This window comes from Plectropomus leopardus, chromosome 4 (genome assembly GCF_008729295.1).
Source record: "Plectropomus leopardus isolate mb chromosome 4, YSFRI_Pleo_2.0, whole genome shotgun sequence".
NCBI classification, from domain to species: domain Eukaryota; kingdom Metazoa; phylum Chordata; class Actinopteri; order Perciformes; family Serranidae; genus Plectropomus; species Plectropomus leopardus.
Window position 1 is genome coordinate 22725120 of NC_056466.1, and position 12582 is coordinate 22737701.

At 42.4% G+C, this 12582-nt stretch overlaps 1 protein-coding gene across 1 annotated transcript; it reads right to left on the reverse strand.

The window, feature by feature from the left end:
• Nucleotides 1–2030: 2030 nt before the first annotated feature.
• Nucleotides 2031–12575, reverse strand: epn3b (epsin 3b). The gene is given in 12 exon segments (XM_042485556.1): nt 2031–2309; nt 2311–2405; nt 2504–2797; nt 3837–3932; nt 4049–4219; nt 4308–4431; nt 7530–7616; nt 8438–8556; nt 9502–9799; nt 10188–10271; nt 12069–12227; nt 12499–12575. Coding segments are annotated over 12 exon segments (1794 nt in total). The 5' UTR covers nt 12568–12575; the 3' UTR covers nt 2031–2111.
• Between the last annotated feature and the right edge of the window lie 7 nt (nt 12576–12582).

A 12582-nucleotide genomic window follows, 5' to 3' on the forward strand; every position in this document is an offset into this window, starting at 1 on the left:
GTTTCAGACACCTAACCTACTTCTAAAAGTCAGTCCAATGCTCACATTTCATAGGTAAGTGCCATATACACCTGATTTTGACAGGAGTTTGCAGCCTAACTCTACTGTATATGGGAACAGTTTACTAACATGAATTCAAATTGCTGGCTGCCGCTCACTTTGTGGCCCTCGCATTTTAGCTGTTTAAACTGCAGTGTAAAAATCAGAGCCACGGGTAACCAGACTGGCGACTCATGTTTCATTATATCCCACACGTCAAGAGCTTTTGGTTTGGGTTTAAAAATGAAAGCACACAAGTGAACAAGTACACTAATGAGTAAATATGCACCTAAGTATATAGGCAAGTAGGGAAGTGAGCAAGTGTGCAAATATACACTGTGGGCACATGAGCAAGTACGCGGGTAGGCAAGAAGGCAAGGGAGCAAGTACACACGAGAAAGCAAGTAAGCACACAAACAAACAATGCCGTCATTGTGCTGTTATACGTACCTGATAATTTTGATAAATAATGTTGTTTTGCATTTTTACTGCAAAGAGCCCGGTGCTTTACTGTCTTCTATGTGACGATCAATTCTACTGTCTGTAGCACAAGTACAAAGAAGTCTGAATTAGTAAAGAACAGATATTACTGCACTTCGCATCACATTGTGTTGCATTCAGTGTGTCTGTAACAAAGCCCAAACCTCAACAACCAATCATCTGAACACTTTAGAGGTTATAATGCAAACACCATTCATTTATTGGTATAACATTTCATAATACTTTATAGGTATCATTCTGTTAAATACATATGTACTAAGCCTGTGTGTATCTATAGGCAGGCGTTTCACATTCAAGTCCAGGTTCAGTGCAGTGATGACCAGACGTCTCGCCTGCTCCTCACACTGAAGTAAAGGAGGAGCAGAGGAGCGGAGCTACTGCTCAGTACATCAGCTTATCATCTGTAATCAGTTTATCTTATTTCTACTCATCTTTCTTTTACTCCTCCCCTCTGATATATAAGTTCTTGGTATCCCTCACTTTTATGCTCATATCTGACACGAAATCATTAATCTCCCTGTTGTTTTATCCATATACAAATGCTTTTCCATTCACTAATTCGCTTGAATTTCACTGGAGGAGGGACAGAGCAGTCTCCCTGAGGTCCTCCTTCATTTCGCCAATATGTACCAGCCAGGAATGCATTGTGGGTCAGCTGTAGAGACAGGCACGCGGGTCCGATAGGGTACAATCAGTGATCAGTTTAGGTCCAGATTGAGACAGTAAGGTTTAGCTTAGGCTGGTGTAGTCCAGTTTTGAATCCACCTGAATCCTCTCGGGGCGACTACGACAAATAAAGTGACTAACTTAGGATGCTGTTGAGCTTGCAAGGTAACGAGGCGATGCAAAATAGATATCACGTTTATGTGGGAAGGAATACCTGAGTCAATTAGTTCTTGAACAGTGCTGAAATGCTGTCTTGAATCTAACACTTTTGGGCTTTTTCAAGCAATTCAATTGTGCCAACAAAGCTCAAGACACTATTTGACTCTTCAGAAAAAAGAGGATTTATTTGAAGAACTCGTCTGAGGTGCTCGGCGGAATAGAGTAGTTGGGGCCTCGGGGGTGGGATGCATTCATGCTTTTGTCGGTGAAGCAGCAGCGGTAAGGATCCTGGTGAATCTTGGTGGACAATCAAAGTTTGTGGCTTCTTTACGATCTTCTAAAGGAACAGTTCTGGCTCTGTGGGTGCTCGGAGTTGTCACTGTGGGTGGGGAAAAGGCATCGAAGGGACTGTTGATACACCCTGTTAGTTTGGTGTTGTGTGCATGTTTGTGTCTATGCACCCTTAAGTGCGCCTGAGTGCATGTGTGTGTGTGTGTGCGTGCGTGTGCGTGTGAGAGAGAGAGCTTTTCTTCAAGAGTTCAGGTTATATAGCAGCTGATGTGTCTTTAGACACAAATACATCCAGTCTGAGTTTTATCCACTTCAAGTGTGCACAATGACATCAGACCAGGATCCGCAGTCCAGTTCAGGCTCATTTAAACTAGTCTCGTTGTAGTCGGCATAGATTATTCCAAAAAAAGAGTCCATCCTATCGTCTCCCTCTGCAGATGAGAGCTGAAGAGCTCTCAGAGGAAGGGGTTGTGGCTGTGTGTCTGTGACTGAGTGCGCTGCGCTGGTCGTGGAGAAAGGGGGAGCAGGGGCTGTGGGAGGTTGGAGGGAAGGTCCAGGAGGCCGGCGGGAGGTTGTGTGAGAGAGGAGGGGAGGATGGGTGGCTGGTGGTGCAGAGGGAGGGGTAGTGAGGGGCTGTAAGAGGGGGTGTGGGGGGGGCAGTGGGGATGTTGAGGATGGTCGCATTTGGTTGAGGGTGAGGCGAGGCTGGTCGCAGTGAAAGGGGTTGGTGGGAGACGGAGCACTCAGACCTGGGAAGACAGAATTTGGTGGGTGAAAAAACTTGTTAAATTATACCACAGTAATGTTTCTGCAACAATAGTATGCAAGCTCCTGAACAGTTAGTTACCTGAGAGGAAGGGGTTGTTGTGCGTCTTACTAGGAGGGTTGGAGGGTATCAGAGCGTCTAAATTGACCAGTGAGGCCCCTGTAGGTCCCAAGAAGGCTTCTGGGGTTCGACAAACACGTGTAGGTGGGGCACTGAGCGGGGGTGCTAGCCGGGACAGATCAAACATCTCAGGGCTGGACGATTCTCGTCCATTGACCTGGGGTTTCACAGGAGGGTCGGTCCCGAATGGATCTGGCTTCGAATCTGCTCCAGCAAAAGGGTCGGACTCTGCCTTTACCCCAAACAGCTCTGCATCTGCATCAGGTACAGGAGAAAAGTTACAATATGATATAATATCATATGTATGATTACTCCAGTGTATAATCACCTGAAAATAAGAATTGTGTTTTTGTGAAGTTACAATGAATTGTTTATATATATATATATATATATCTACATAGGGAGCGGGTCTTCGTCTACAGGGATCACCATGTTGCGATGCCATGTTTCTACAGTAGCCCAGAATGGACAAACCAAACATTGGTTCTATACAGGGCCATTTGCTTTTTTGCATCGGCAATTGTAGTTAGCAGCCCTCCGCTACGAGAGTGTCGGAAAAAAACGGGATTTGTAATGCAAAACTTCTTTATTCTGGGTTTTAACTAGTTTTAATCACCAGGTCCATTTGTTTTGGAGCAGAAGAGACCTCTGCAGATATTTTGCAGACACTGAAGAAATTCTAACTGGTTTCAGCTGCTTACAATCTGCAATCCTCACTGCTAAATGCCACTAAATCCACCTTAATCTTACACACTGTTCCTTTAAAAGATAATTATTGAGGGGATATGATGCAAAATGATCCATGGGTGATAAAGTATCCCAACATAAAGTGCACAGTACTTCAGTATCAATATCAGGAATATAATTGGAGTTTGTTACCGTGCTACTGTATTAGATTTCATTATTGTACAGGTGTTTTTGTTGCTGGAACATTTAATGCATTGCAGTTCAATACATACATGTGAGTTAATCAACCTGAATCCCAGGAAATTCAAAAACTTAATTTCCTGCACTCTGGTGAAGTTTTGTGCACAAAATTATGTTTGAAATGTGGTGGAAAAAAACATAAGCGAAAGGCGAAAGGTGACGATTCATAATATAAGCATAAGGTACAATGGAACACTTTCTGTTTTATCTACATGAAGTCACCTTGTGTGTACACAGTATCAGTCTACCTTTTGCGGCAAAAGTTTTTCCCTTTCAAACCACTGTCCCCACAGGGGACTTATTGCTTCAGTAAGATGAAATGTAGAGTTAAATCTACAGTGCATCTGGCTGTGTTGAACTGCACTACCTGTAGGACTAGCAGGTTGAGGGGAGGACACTTGAGGAACCTCTTGTTTAGGATTTTCCTCTTCCTGTGCAGCGAACGGATCTTTTCCATCTCCACCTGCGTGTCAAAACAAAAACAGTACAATCTTAAGCAGAGTGCAGCACTTACATTTTTGTTTGACAGATATTATGATGTGTATAAGTTTTGATAAGGCTGGTGTTTCCGAAAGGAACCTCCGTCTGTTGGGCTGTCCCACGCATGAGTGACAGGACTGGAGGAGACAGGCGCTGCTTCCCAGGGGTCTGTGTGAGAGTCGGCACATGGAGCCCAAGGGTTGGTCGCATTGGAGGATGAAGGAGGGGCCGTCCAAGGGCTGCCAATCACAGGAGTGCTGGAGTGGACCGCTGTGGCACAGAGGAAAAACCCAAAACTTTGTGTGAAGCATAAAAGCACACAAGCTCATAAAATAGGTGTCTGTGATGAGCCACCTACCTACAGAGTCCCAGGGGTCAGAGGTGATGTCACCGGTGGGTTGGGCAGAGTTCCAAGGGTCACTAGGCTGAGGTGGGACCTCAGATGAGGGGCCAAATATGTCGACCAGGTCCAACATGGCCGACTACAGAGGGAGACAAAAACCTTTCTGTAAATCTGTTTTAAAAAAATGTCAGGTTTCTGTCACTGGAAGAGTTTGTGAACCATAAAAGACTTTCACTAAAAGATAAAGTATAAGGAGGAGAGTACGGGGACTGATATAGTTACTGTGATTGTACAATACGACAATTACTTTAAAATAACATTTATACACTCAGCTTGGAAGAGTGTAACTAGGCTGTCTGTGAAGTAGACAGATGCAAATACTTTTGAAATTGGTGCTACATGACCAGAGAAACCAGAGAAAATGGGCTGTGGCATTGGCGCTTACTCAAGTGGTAGAAAACCTACAACTACCAGAATGCACTGTGCCACACCGAACCAGTAAAGGCTCCTACTGATGGATGGCATAATGTGAGTTTGGCCATTTTGACACAGAAAACAATATGGCGGCCAGGTAACAACAATCTCATTTTACAATCAAACAGTACACTAAAAAATGTTTCTGAAAACCACTGACTCGAGAGATAGGCAACTAAATAACAGAATCTTAGTTCATATTTGATCAACACTAATCAGACTTGCTGTTTGATCTCACTTTTTTTCAGCCTCCATATTTACAATACAGGAGACAGTATGGCACTCACTATCTGTTCACAAATTCTCATATAATGGCTAAACAGGGCAGTTATGGTTCTGAAGACATTTCAGGTGAAAAATTGGCAATATAGTGATAGAATCTTGATTTTTAATACATCAGTGCTTCCTAGTTTGGCCGTTAGTTCAGAGTTTAATCTGACTTCAGAGATAGGGGGAAGCAGCACCCTCTCTATATCCGCTTCTATATTAAGCTATACAGCTGGCACACAGAAATGCAGAAGTACGATCTGTAATTGGAGCAACAGCCTCATGCATCAGATTTGAGCTTTGAGATGACCAAAAAATCTGGGTGCTGGTAACATGGAGGGAAATTTACCACAGTTCATTTACACATACTATTCATATAATATTGATATAAATCTGGTCGAAAATGGGCAAAGTATTATTTTAAAGCTGCTGAAACAGGACTGGTGGTGTAAGTGTCTGTGAATCCACCAGAAGAGTAAACTATGCCGGAAATGTTTTCCTCATGCTGTGTCAGTTATGACTTAATCACAGTCCATGTATCTCCAAAACTGTACTTCTTTGTCCCAAAGCTGAAAACTAACGGAAGTTGATGTTTTGGAGGTACATGGTTTTGACAGAACAGTGACAATATACTGAAGTCACACTGACAGTAATTTGTATGTGCATTTACCAGGGAACGGTTAGCTCACTTTAAATTACAAATATGTTGTTTCATTTGAACATAAAATGCACAATGTTTTACTGCCACTGTACTGAAAGCGCACAGTCATAACAGCCAGGGCTTTTTAGGTGTGAGATATATAATCATTAATTCGGCTGATTAATATATGAGAAAGCCAAAACTAGGTAACACAGTTGAAAACCAGATTATGAGATTACATGACATCATGCAAAAATGAAAAGTGCTTGAGGGGATTCATAAACTATTTTTCAGGCTGCATCTGGACTCCCCTCTTTAGATGACTGCAGCAGTTGGCAGAGCAGTGACTCACAGTGGAGTAGACAGCAGTGCAGTCTGGTGATAACTGTTTAACCTTAAAATACCCTGAACATATGGTATCAACACGGATATTCACATTGTGTACATACAGTACAGTATAGACACAATATGGACATAACAAAAAAATGTAACAGAGGCAGCCTTACTTCATCAATCGTAAGCCTTTCGGTGATTTAAATGCAAAATGAACTAAAGGTTACAATGTAGGGATGCATGATAATATTGGAACATCATCAGTATCATCAGATACTGATTTTCAAATGAAATATCAGAATCACACAATATGCTGATTGTGCGAACATCACAACCCTTTTTTTCTTTTAAGAATTAAGCGAACATGTACAGAACATCAACCCTAAGCTGAAGTATTTGTCTTATTTTGCACAATGAATGAATATTACATACACTGAAAAGCATTGTATGTTATGTCTCCATCTCTTAGTGGGCTATCAAGCATGATATATGCATAATATGATGTTATTTCCATGACAGAGGAGACTTGATGATGATGTAATGATAAAATTACGTGGGGAAAAATGTGGATTTATTGATATTGGTGTCAGTTGTCAGACATATCAGTTGTTATGTATCTGGATAATGGATATCTGCAAAAAAACAAAAAATCATGCATCCCTACAAAAATAGCATAAACCTTCCTTTTAAAAATACAGGTGTATATATGGACTTGGTCCTAGATTCTGAATTCAATTAGAGAGAAGTAATAGATGTAATTTAAAGAAGCAACTTTCAAGAGCTATTATAACAAGTGCGGTATTGCTATAGTTTTTTCTTTTTGTTTCCAAATACCATTAACCATATCTACTGGGGAACTTAAAGCATTTCATCTTGCTACACCCATTGCACATTTTACAATAAGGCATCAAATAAAAGGTCAGAAATTAAATGTCACATTTGAATGTGTAATGATACAAGACATTATGATAAATAACATGTATCTGACTGTAAATATGTCAGGAATTACAGAGAACCACTGGGAAGCTCACGTTAACTGTTTTTCCCTGGTCTTTATTTCCACAGCAGCAGAAAGTACCAGGATTTCTACGATAACGTGACAAATTACAAGCCATGAGCACGTTTACATAAGACCGCTGGTGACTCTGATTGGCTTGTTGACAGGCCAATGAGTAAAGGGGCTGGTGTGCAACATGATAAGGAGTATGCTTTCAGGGAAATGTCATGCTGAGCTCAAGGTTAGACAAGACAAAGTCATTATCATTCAGCAGGCACCTCCTTCTCCTCTCTCAGCTCTTCAGCGTTTCTCTCTCAAACCTCCCTCATTATGCTGATCTATGTCTTTTTGTCTCGTTTCCCTCCCTATCCCACAGTCCGCACTATAAACTCCACTTCATTCTCTAAATGCCTGCCAAAAAAACCACCTACAAATGCACCCGCCCACCTCTCCATGCAAACACATGCACTCATACAGCACGCATGCACCCACACTCGTACTGTACAGCACATTTTAAAAAACTCACCTCCTGTGTCCCCGACTGACTCTCTCTCCTGCTCTCATCCAGGGCCTTCTGTAACAGAGACTCGTCTCCTTGGCGACAGCACTGCTCCTGCAGGGGCGGCATCGTGACATCATCAATATTACCGCAACGGCAATGAGCGTGGACGCACACAAACACACACACACACACACACACACACACACACACACACACACACACACACACACACACACACACACACACACACACACACACACACACACACACACACACACACACACACCAGCGTTAGTGAAACAGTCGTCGGTTTGGCCCAGCAAAACGAAGGCAGCGCTGGTGGCTTTTTTGTGCTGTTGAAATATTTAGTTGACAAAGAGCAGAGGCTGCTTCAGAGCAAGAAAGAGTGCAGAGGATGTTTTATATGTAGACGTTTCTTGTGTGAGAAAAAAGAGATTTTGTTTGAGGGCCAGTGGGAGATACAGAAGAAGTCCTGGAGTGGCACAAACTGGCTCAGGAAGGAAAAAAAGTTAGGAGGAAAGACACTGAGTGGTTACAAAGAAGTTAAGCTGTAAGAGCCGTATCATGCAGGAGAGGGTTAATACATGCTGACACAGAATAGTAAGGAGCGAGGTGTGTTTCTGTGTGTGTACCTGCTTGTGCTCCTTTTGGCTTAAGGCTTAAAGCAATCTGTGGTTGTGTGTCTTCATCCATCTCTATGGTAACAGGGGAAGGAAGGGCTAGCTAGATGAAGGTGGGCGAATGTTCAGAGCGTTTGTATCAACATTTTCATTATTGGAATCATCAAGAGGCAATGAGACATGTGTGGCTCAATTGCAGGGGTAGAGTGTGTCTGTGTAGTGAGGGTACGCTGTCACACACTTTAAGAGATTACACATTATCATATTATGTGTGTGTGTGTGTTGTTTTACCTTCTGACTCTCCTCCCTGCTCATGGCTAAAGCCAGCTGGAGCTGCAGCTCCTCCTCGCCGCTCGTCTGAGGTCGAGCCTGCTCCAGGTCTGAGGCAGCACGAGGAGACGAGGACGAGGCTGGAGGGAATAAGTGAAGGAGTTTTTGAGGGAGGAAGCAGTGACAGAGCGTGAGGAGAAATGGTCAGATTGACGTGGGGGTGCATGAGAAGATGCACGGAGCACAGGAAGTGTGGGGCTGATTTGAATATTTTCAGGCCTACGCTGCAGTATTGATAATCTACGTGGTGGACTGTCCACAGTGTCCATCTACAGCACAAACTGCATTTCATCAGGGATCAGCCTAAATACAAGTGTGCATTTTAACACACTTAAGCTTATCATTGCTCCAGATAAGTTCAGACTTGAAGCTTTATGAAAAGATTCAGCTTATCGTTTAGGTGTCAAGCCTATAACTTTACTGTTTTGTTTCGCTCTTATGGCGTCGTTTTCAGACGCAGCGGGCAACTTGTGGTTGTGGGAAATGGTTGTGCAATTAATGGAGCAATTAATGTACATTGCAAAACAAGTTTTTTCTCTTGTAAAACCATGAAAAACTGTTTGAAAAGACTTCAGATTATACATCTCAGATAAGTTCAGACAAATAAATCTTACTTTTGTGTCGCTTTTTAAAGTCTGTGGAAGTTTGAAAGCAGACTGGGCTTATTGTTGCGCCTTGTAGTTGAGTAAAAAACACCCACTATAAGCACACAAGGCTGTACAAATCCATTGTACACTTCCTTGCTAAGCACCAAACAGCAGACAGACATTGTTGGCGACTAATTTAGCTAGAGATTAAGATATTTCCTGAGTTGGAGAAAGTCAGTATTGGACTTATATTCATCAGGTGATCAGAAACACACCTCCAAATGCTGATGTTGCTCTGTAATTGCTGGATGAGTAAATAAGCAACTGATTGCTAACAAGTCCGCCATATAAATTTAAAAGGTGATGATATGTCAAAGTGTTTGCACCTTTCTTCTGCCCTCATTCAGCTAAAAAAGTTTAAATACTCACAATACTCACAGTTAAAGGAGGACGGAGAGCCTCTGGAGCGGCTGAACTCCTCCCCGTACAGCACAGCCATGCTGGGCTGGCTTGTTCGTCTGCCTGGGTGGTAAGACGGGGGTATCCCTCCATACACCCCCCCGCCCCCTCCGCTACCTCCCCCAGCCATTCGCTCCTTGGTCTTTAAGGCTTGACTCCTCTCTTGTCGAAGCCGCTCCTCGTCACGGAGGAGACACACCAGTTGGCGTGCTTTTTCTCTAACGTTGGCCCCCTGATCTCTGCCGTCACGGTCTACGTACTGGAAGTCACGTAGCGTCTGAACCACATGTAGACAAAAGATTTTCATGATCTTTTAGAGACAAACTTGAACTTTTAAAAATGTGCAATCAAAGTTTGGTTAAGAAGATGCAGGAAAACCTCAATAATCTGATCCTCAGGAATGTTATTCATTCAGCGTATATATTAGGAAATTATAGTTTGCTCATTGTTTTTTAAAAAATGTTACTCCTTGCATTTTCATCTTGTGAATTTTTTATTAGAATGTATTTTACATTTGCTGATTATATTTTATTCTTTAAGATAAGGTCACTACTAAGAGAGGTGGTTGCCAAGGTAACACTCATGACAATCCAAATAAACAATACAGCCGCTCTGTGCCGAGGTGCTCAGATTGCTGAGGTTCTCCTCTTGTTGCAGTCCAGTACCTGAATAGTGAAGGCGTTCTCACGGCACTGTTGGGCCACTCTCTCTGACCCTGTCTTCAGCAGGTAATCCAACAGAGTCAGAGCCTGGAATTAAATGCTGGTTACAACACTGTGTGCCAAAATTGCCAAAAACACATTAACATTATCAAATAGATCCACTGCAAAGGGACACATGCAATGAGATGGATACATGAAAGAATGGCTTAAACAAAACTAAGAGTCTATAGCTATGCCAGTGGCTCAGTGAGGCTGAATTCAGCTAAATGCTAATGTCAGCATACTAACATGCTTGCAATGATAATGCTAGGTTGTCAGTGTTTACCTGGTGTAATGTTTACCCATAAACGGTATAATAAAGATGGACGACATGACAGCGCCCAACAGTGCAGCCAAAACATCTTGATTGCCCCCTGGTGGCTGGCTGCAGCACAGGCAATAAACCCTTTAATACTCAAAGTACATGCCCAATAAATTGTTCCCATAATTCAGTTTCTGTCATTTAAGGTAGTTCTTATCACCATGGCGTAAGTTTGGTTTTAATCATTTATTTGATTAAAAAAAAAGGTTTGATTCGATTGAGATGGATGACAACTGCGAGTGCCAAACGGTGTTCTCGCATTCAATGATGCTGCTCACATATGGTTGGACTGGTGTTATGCGGGACTTGATACTGTGGAGATCACTACTGCACAGACTGTGGCTCATTGATTTATTAAGAAAACCTGGACACAGTATGGTGGCGAGACCCATTCATTCCTTAAAGAGCAGCTCAGTGGCACGTGAAGCAAAAAACGCTCTATTTCCACAGTCTGAATGTCCCCTGATCTTCTGCTTTACGGGGCCAACACAGCATGTGCACCAGAGACTTCCACTGGCAGAGTGTCTGACTTCCAGTTCAGCACTCTGAGAGCTTGAGTGGCAAGCAAATGATTTAATTTTTTGTCTCTTCCTGACTTTCCAAATGTTATAGGACTGAATGGATTAAATCTTGATAGTGAAACAAGTGTTTTTGCTGAGGTTTTGACGCTCACAAAAACTTATCCACTGAATCACAGACGTCTCCTTTCCATTGTAAGTCAATGGGAAAAAGTCTTTCTGGGCCCCATGGCATCACATGATGGAACCGGATAGTGTAATTCCACTTTTGGCCACTTTGTAAAATTTGCGTCAAAGAGCAGCGCACTTCCTGGTGTCTTGCTCTGGCTTCAAATGACATCACCAGCACAAAATGGCATATTGTGCTGCTGAATATTTATGCTTCATTTTTGTACAGTGGGAGGAAATGGAGATGCTTCATCCATTTTTACATGCAGTCTATGTGTTTTCTATGTTCACTATGTTGGTTTAACATGTTAGTATGCTAACATTTCCTAATTAGCAATAAACACAAAGGAAAGTTGAGGTTAATAAAAACATTATTTAGGATTAAGATGTCAACCTAATGGTGGAAAAGTCAGAGGATCACCAAAGTCAGCAAGATTGTCTGGGCACTATGGATATCTGTACCAAATTTTGTGCCAAGACTTAAACTAGATGCTGAGATATCTAACAGGAGTACTAAAAACTTTGACCTGTTGGTGGCGCCACAGGAAAAGTCATGAATCATCACTTTCATAAGAATATATCCTCTAGAGACCCTGACCATTAGTTCTAAATTTAATGGCAATCCCTTTGATCGTTTTCACGATATTTCACTCTGAACCACAAATGTCAACCTCAGAGAAGAAAGTAATAAATTATTTAAGAAGCTGAAGGTGAAGGGCGGGAAGTGGTGGTGGTGAGTGGTCAGCAGTCACAGGGATGCTAAACAAGCAGTTAGAGTAGGCTGGTAGAAAGGAAGAGAAACCTGTAAAATCTGACAGAAATCTGTCATAAAGTCACCTTGTAGACATGCCTCCAATTCTTGCCGCTGTCGTTGAGGCGTTTCCACACCATGCCCATGACCTCGGCAAACGCCACTACGTTGAAGGTCAAGTCAGCGATCTCTGACATGAGAGATGAGGACGGGCCCCATGGATCATTCGAGGTGGCCTCGCGAACCTACACATCACCAGCAGAGGAAAAAAAGATCTCAATTTCTTCTCATATTTACATTTCATGCATGTTTTCTCTCATCCAAAATAAATGTATCATAAAAAGTGTGCAGTTAAAAAGTGTCATATTTAGAACAGAGGGGTCAAGATAAAGAAGCTGTTCAGAGTTTTGTTCTGATGTGACATCTGTGTTCATTTAAAGAAGTTTACCCTCCTCAAAGTCTAACACACGAAGCCTCTGCACTACGACACTTAATAACACTGTTTATTTACACTACCTTGATCTCTGCTTCGGAATAGTTGTGCACAATATTCTTCACCTGCCGGCGCAGGGCTGAGGTTGTCATGGTGATCGGAGGATG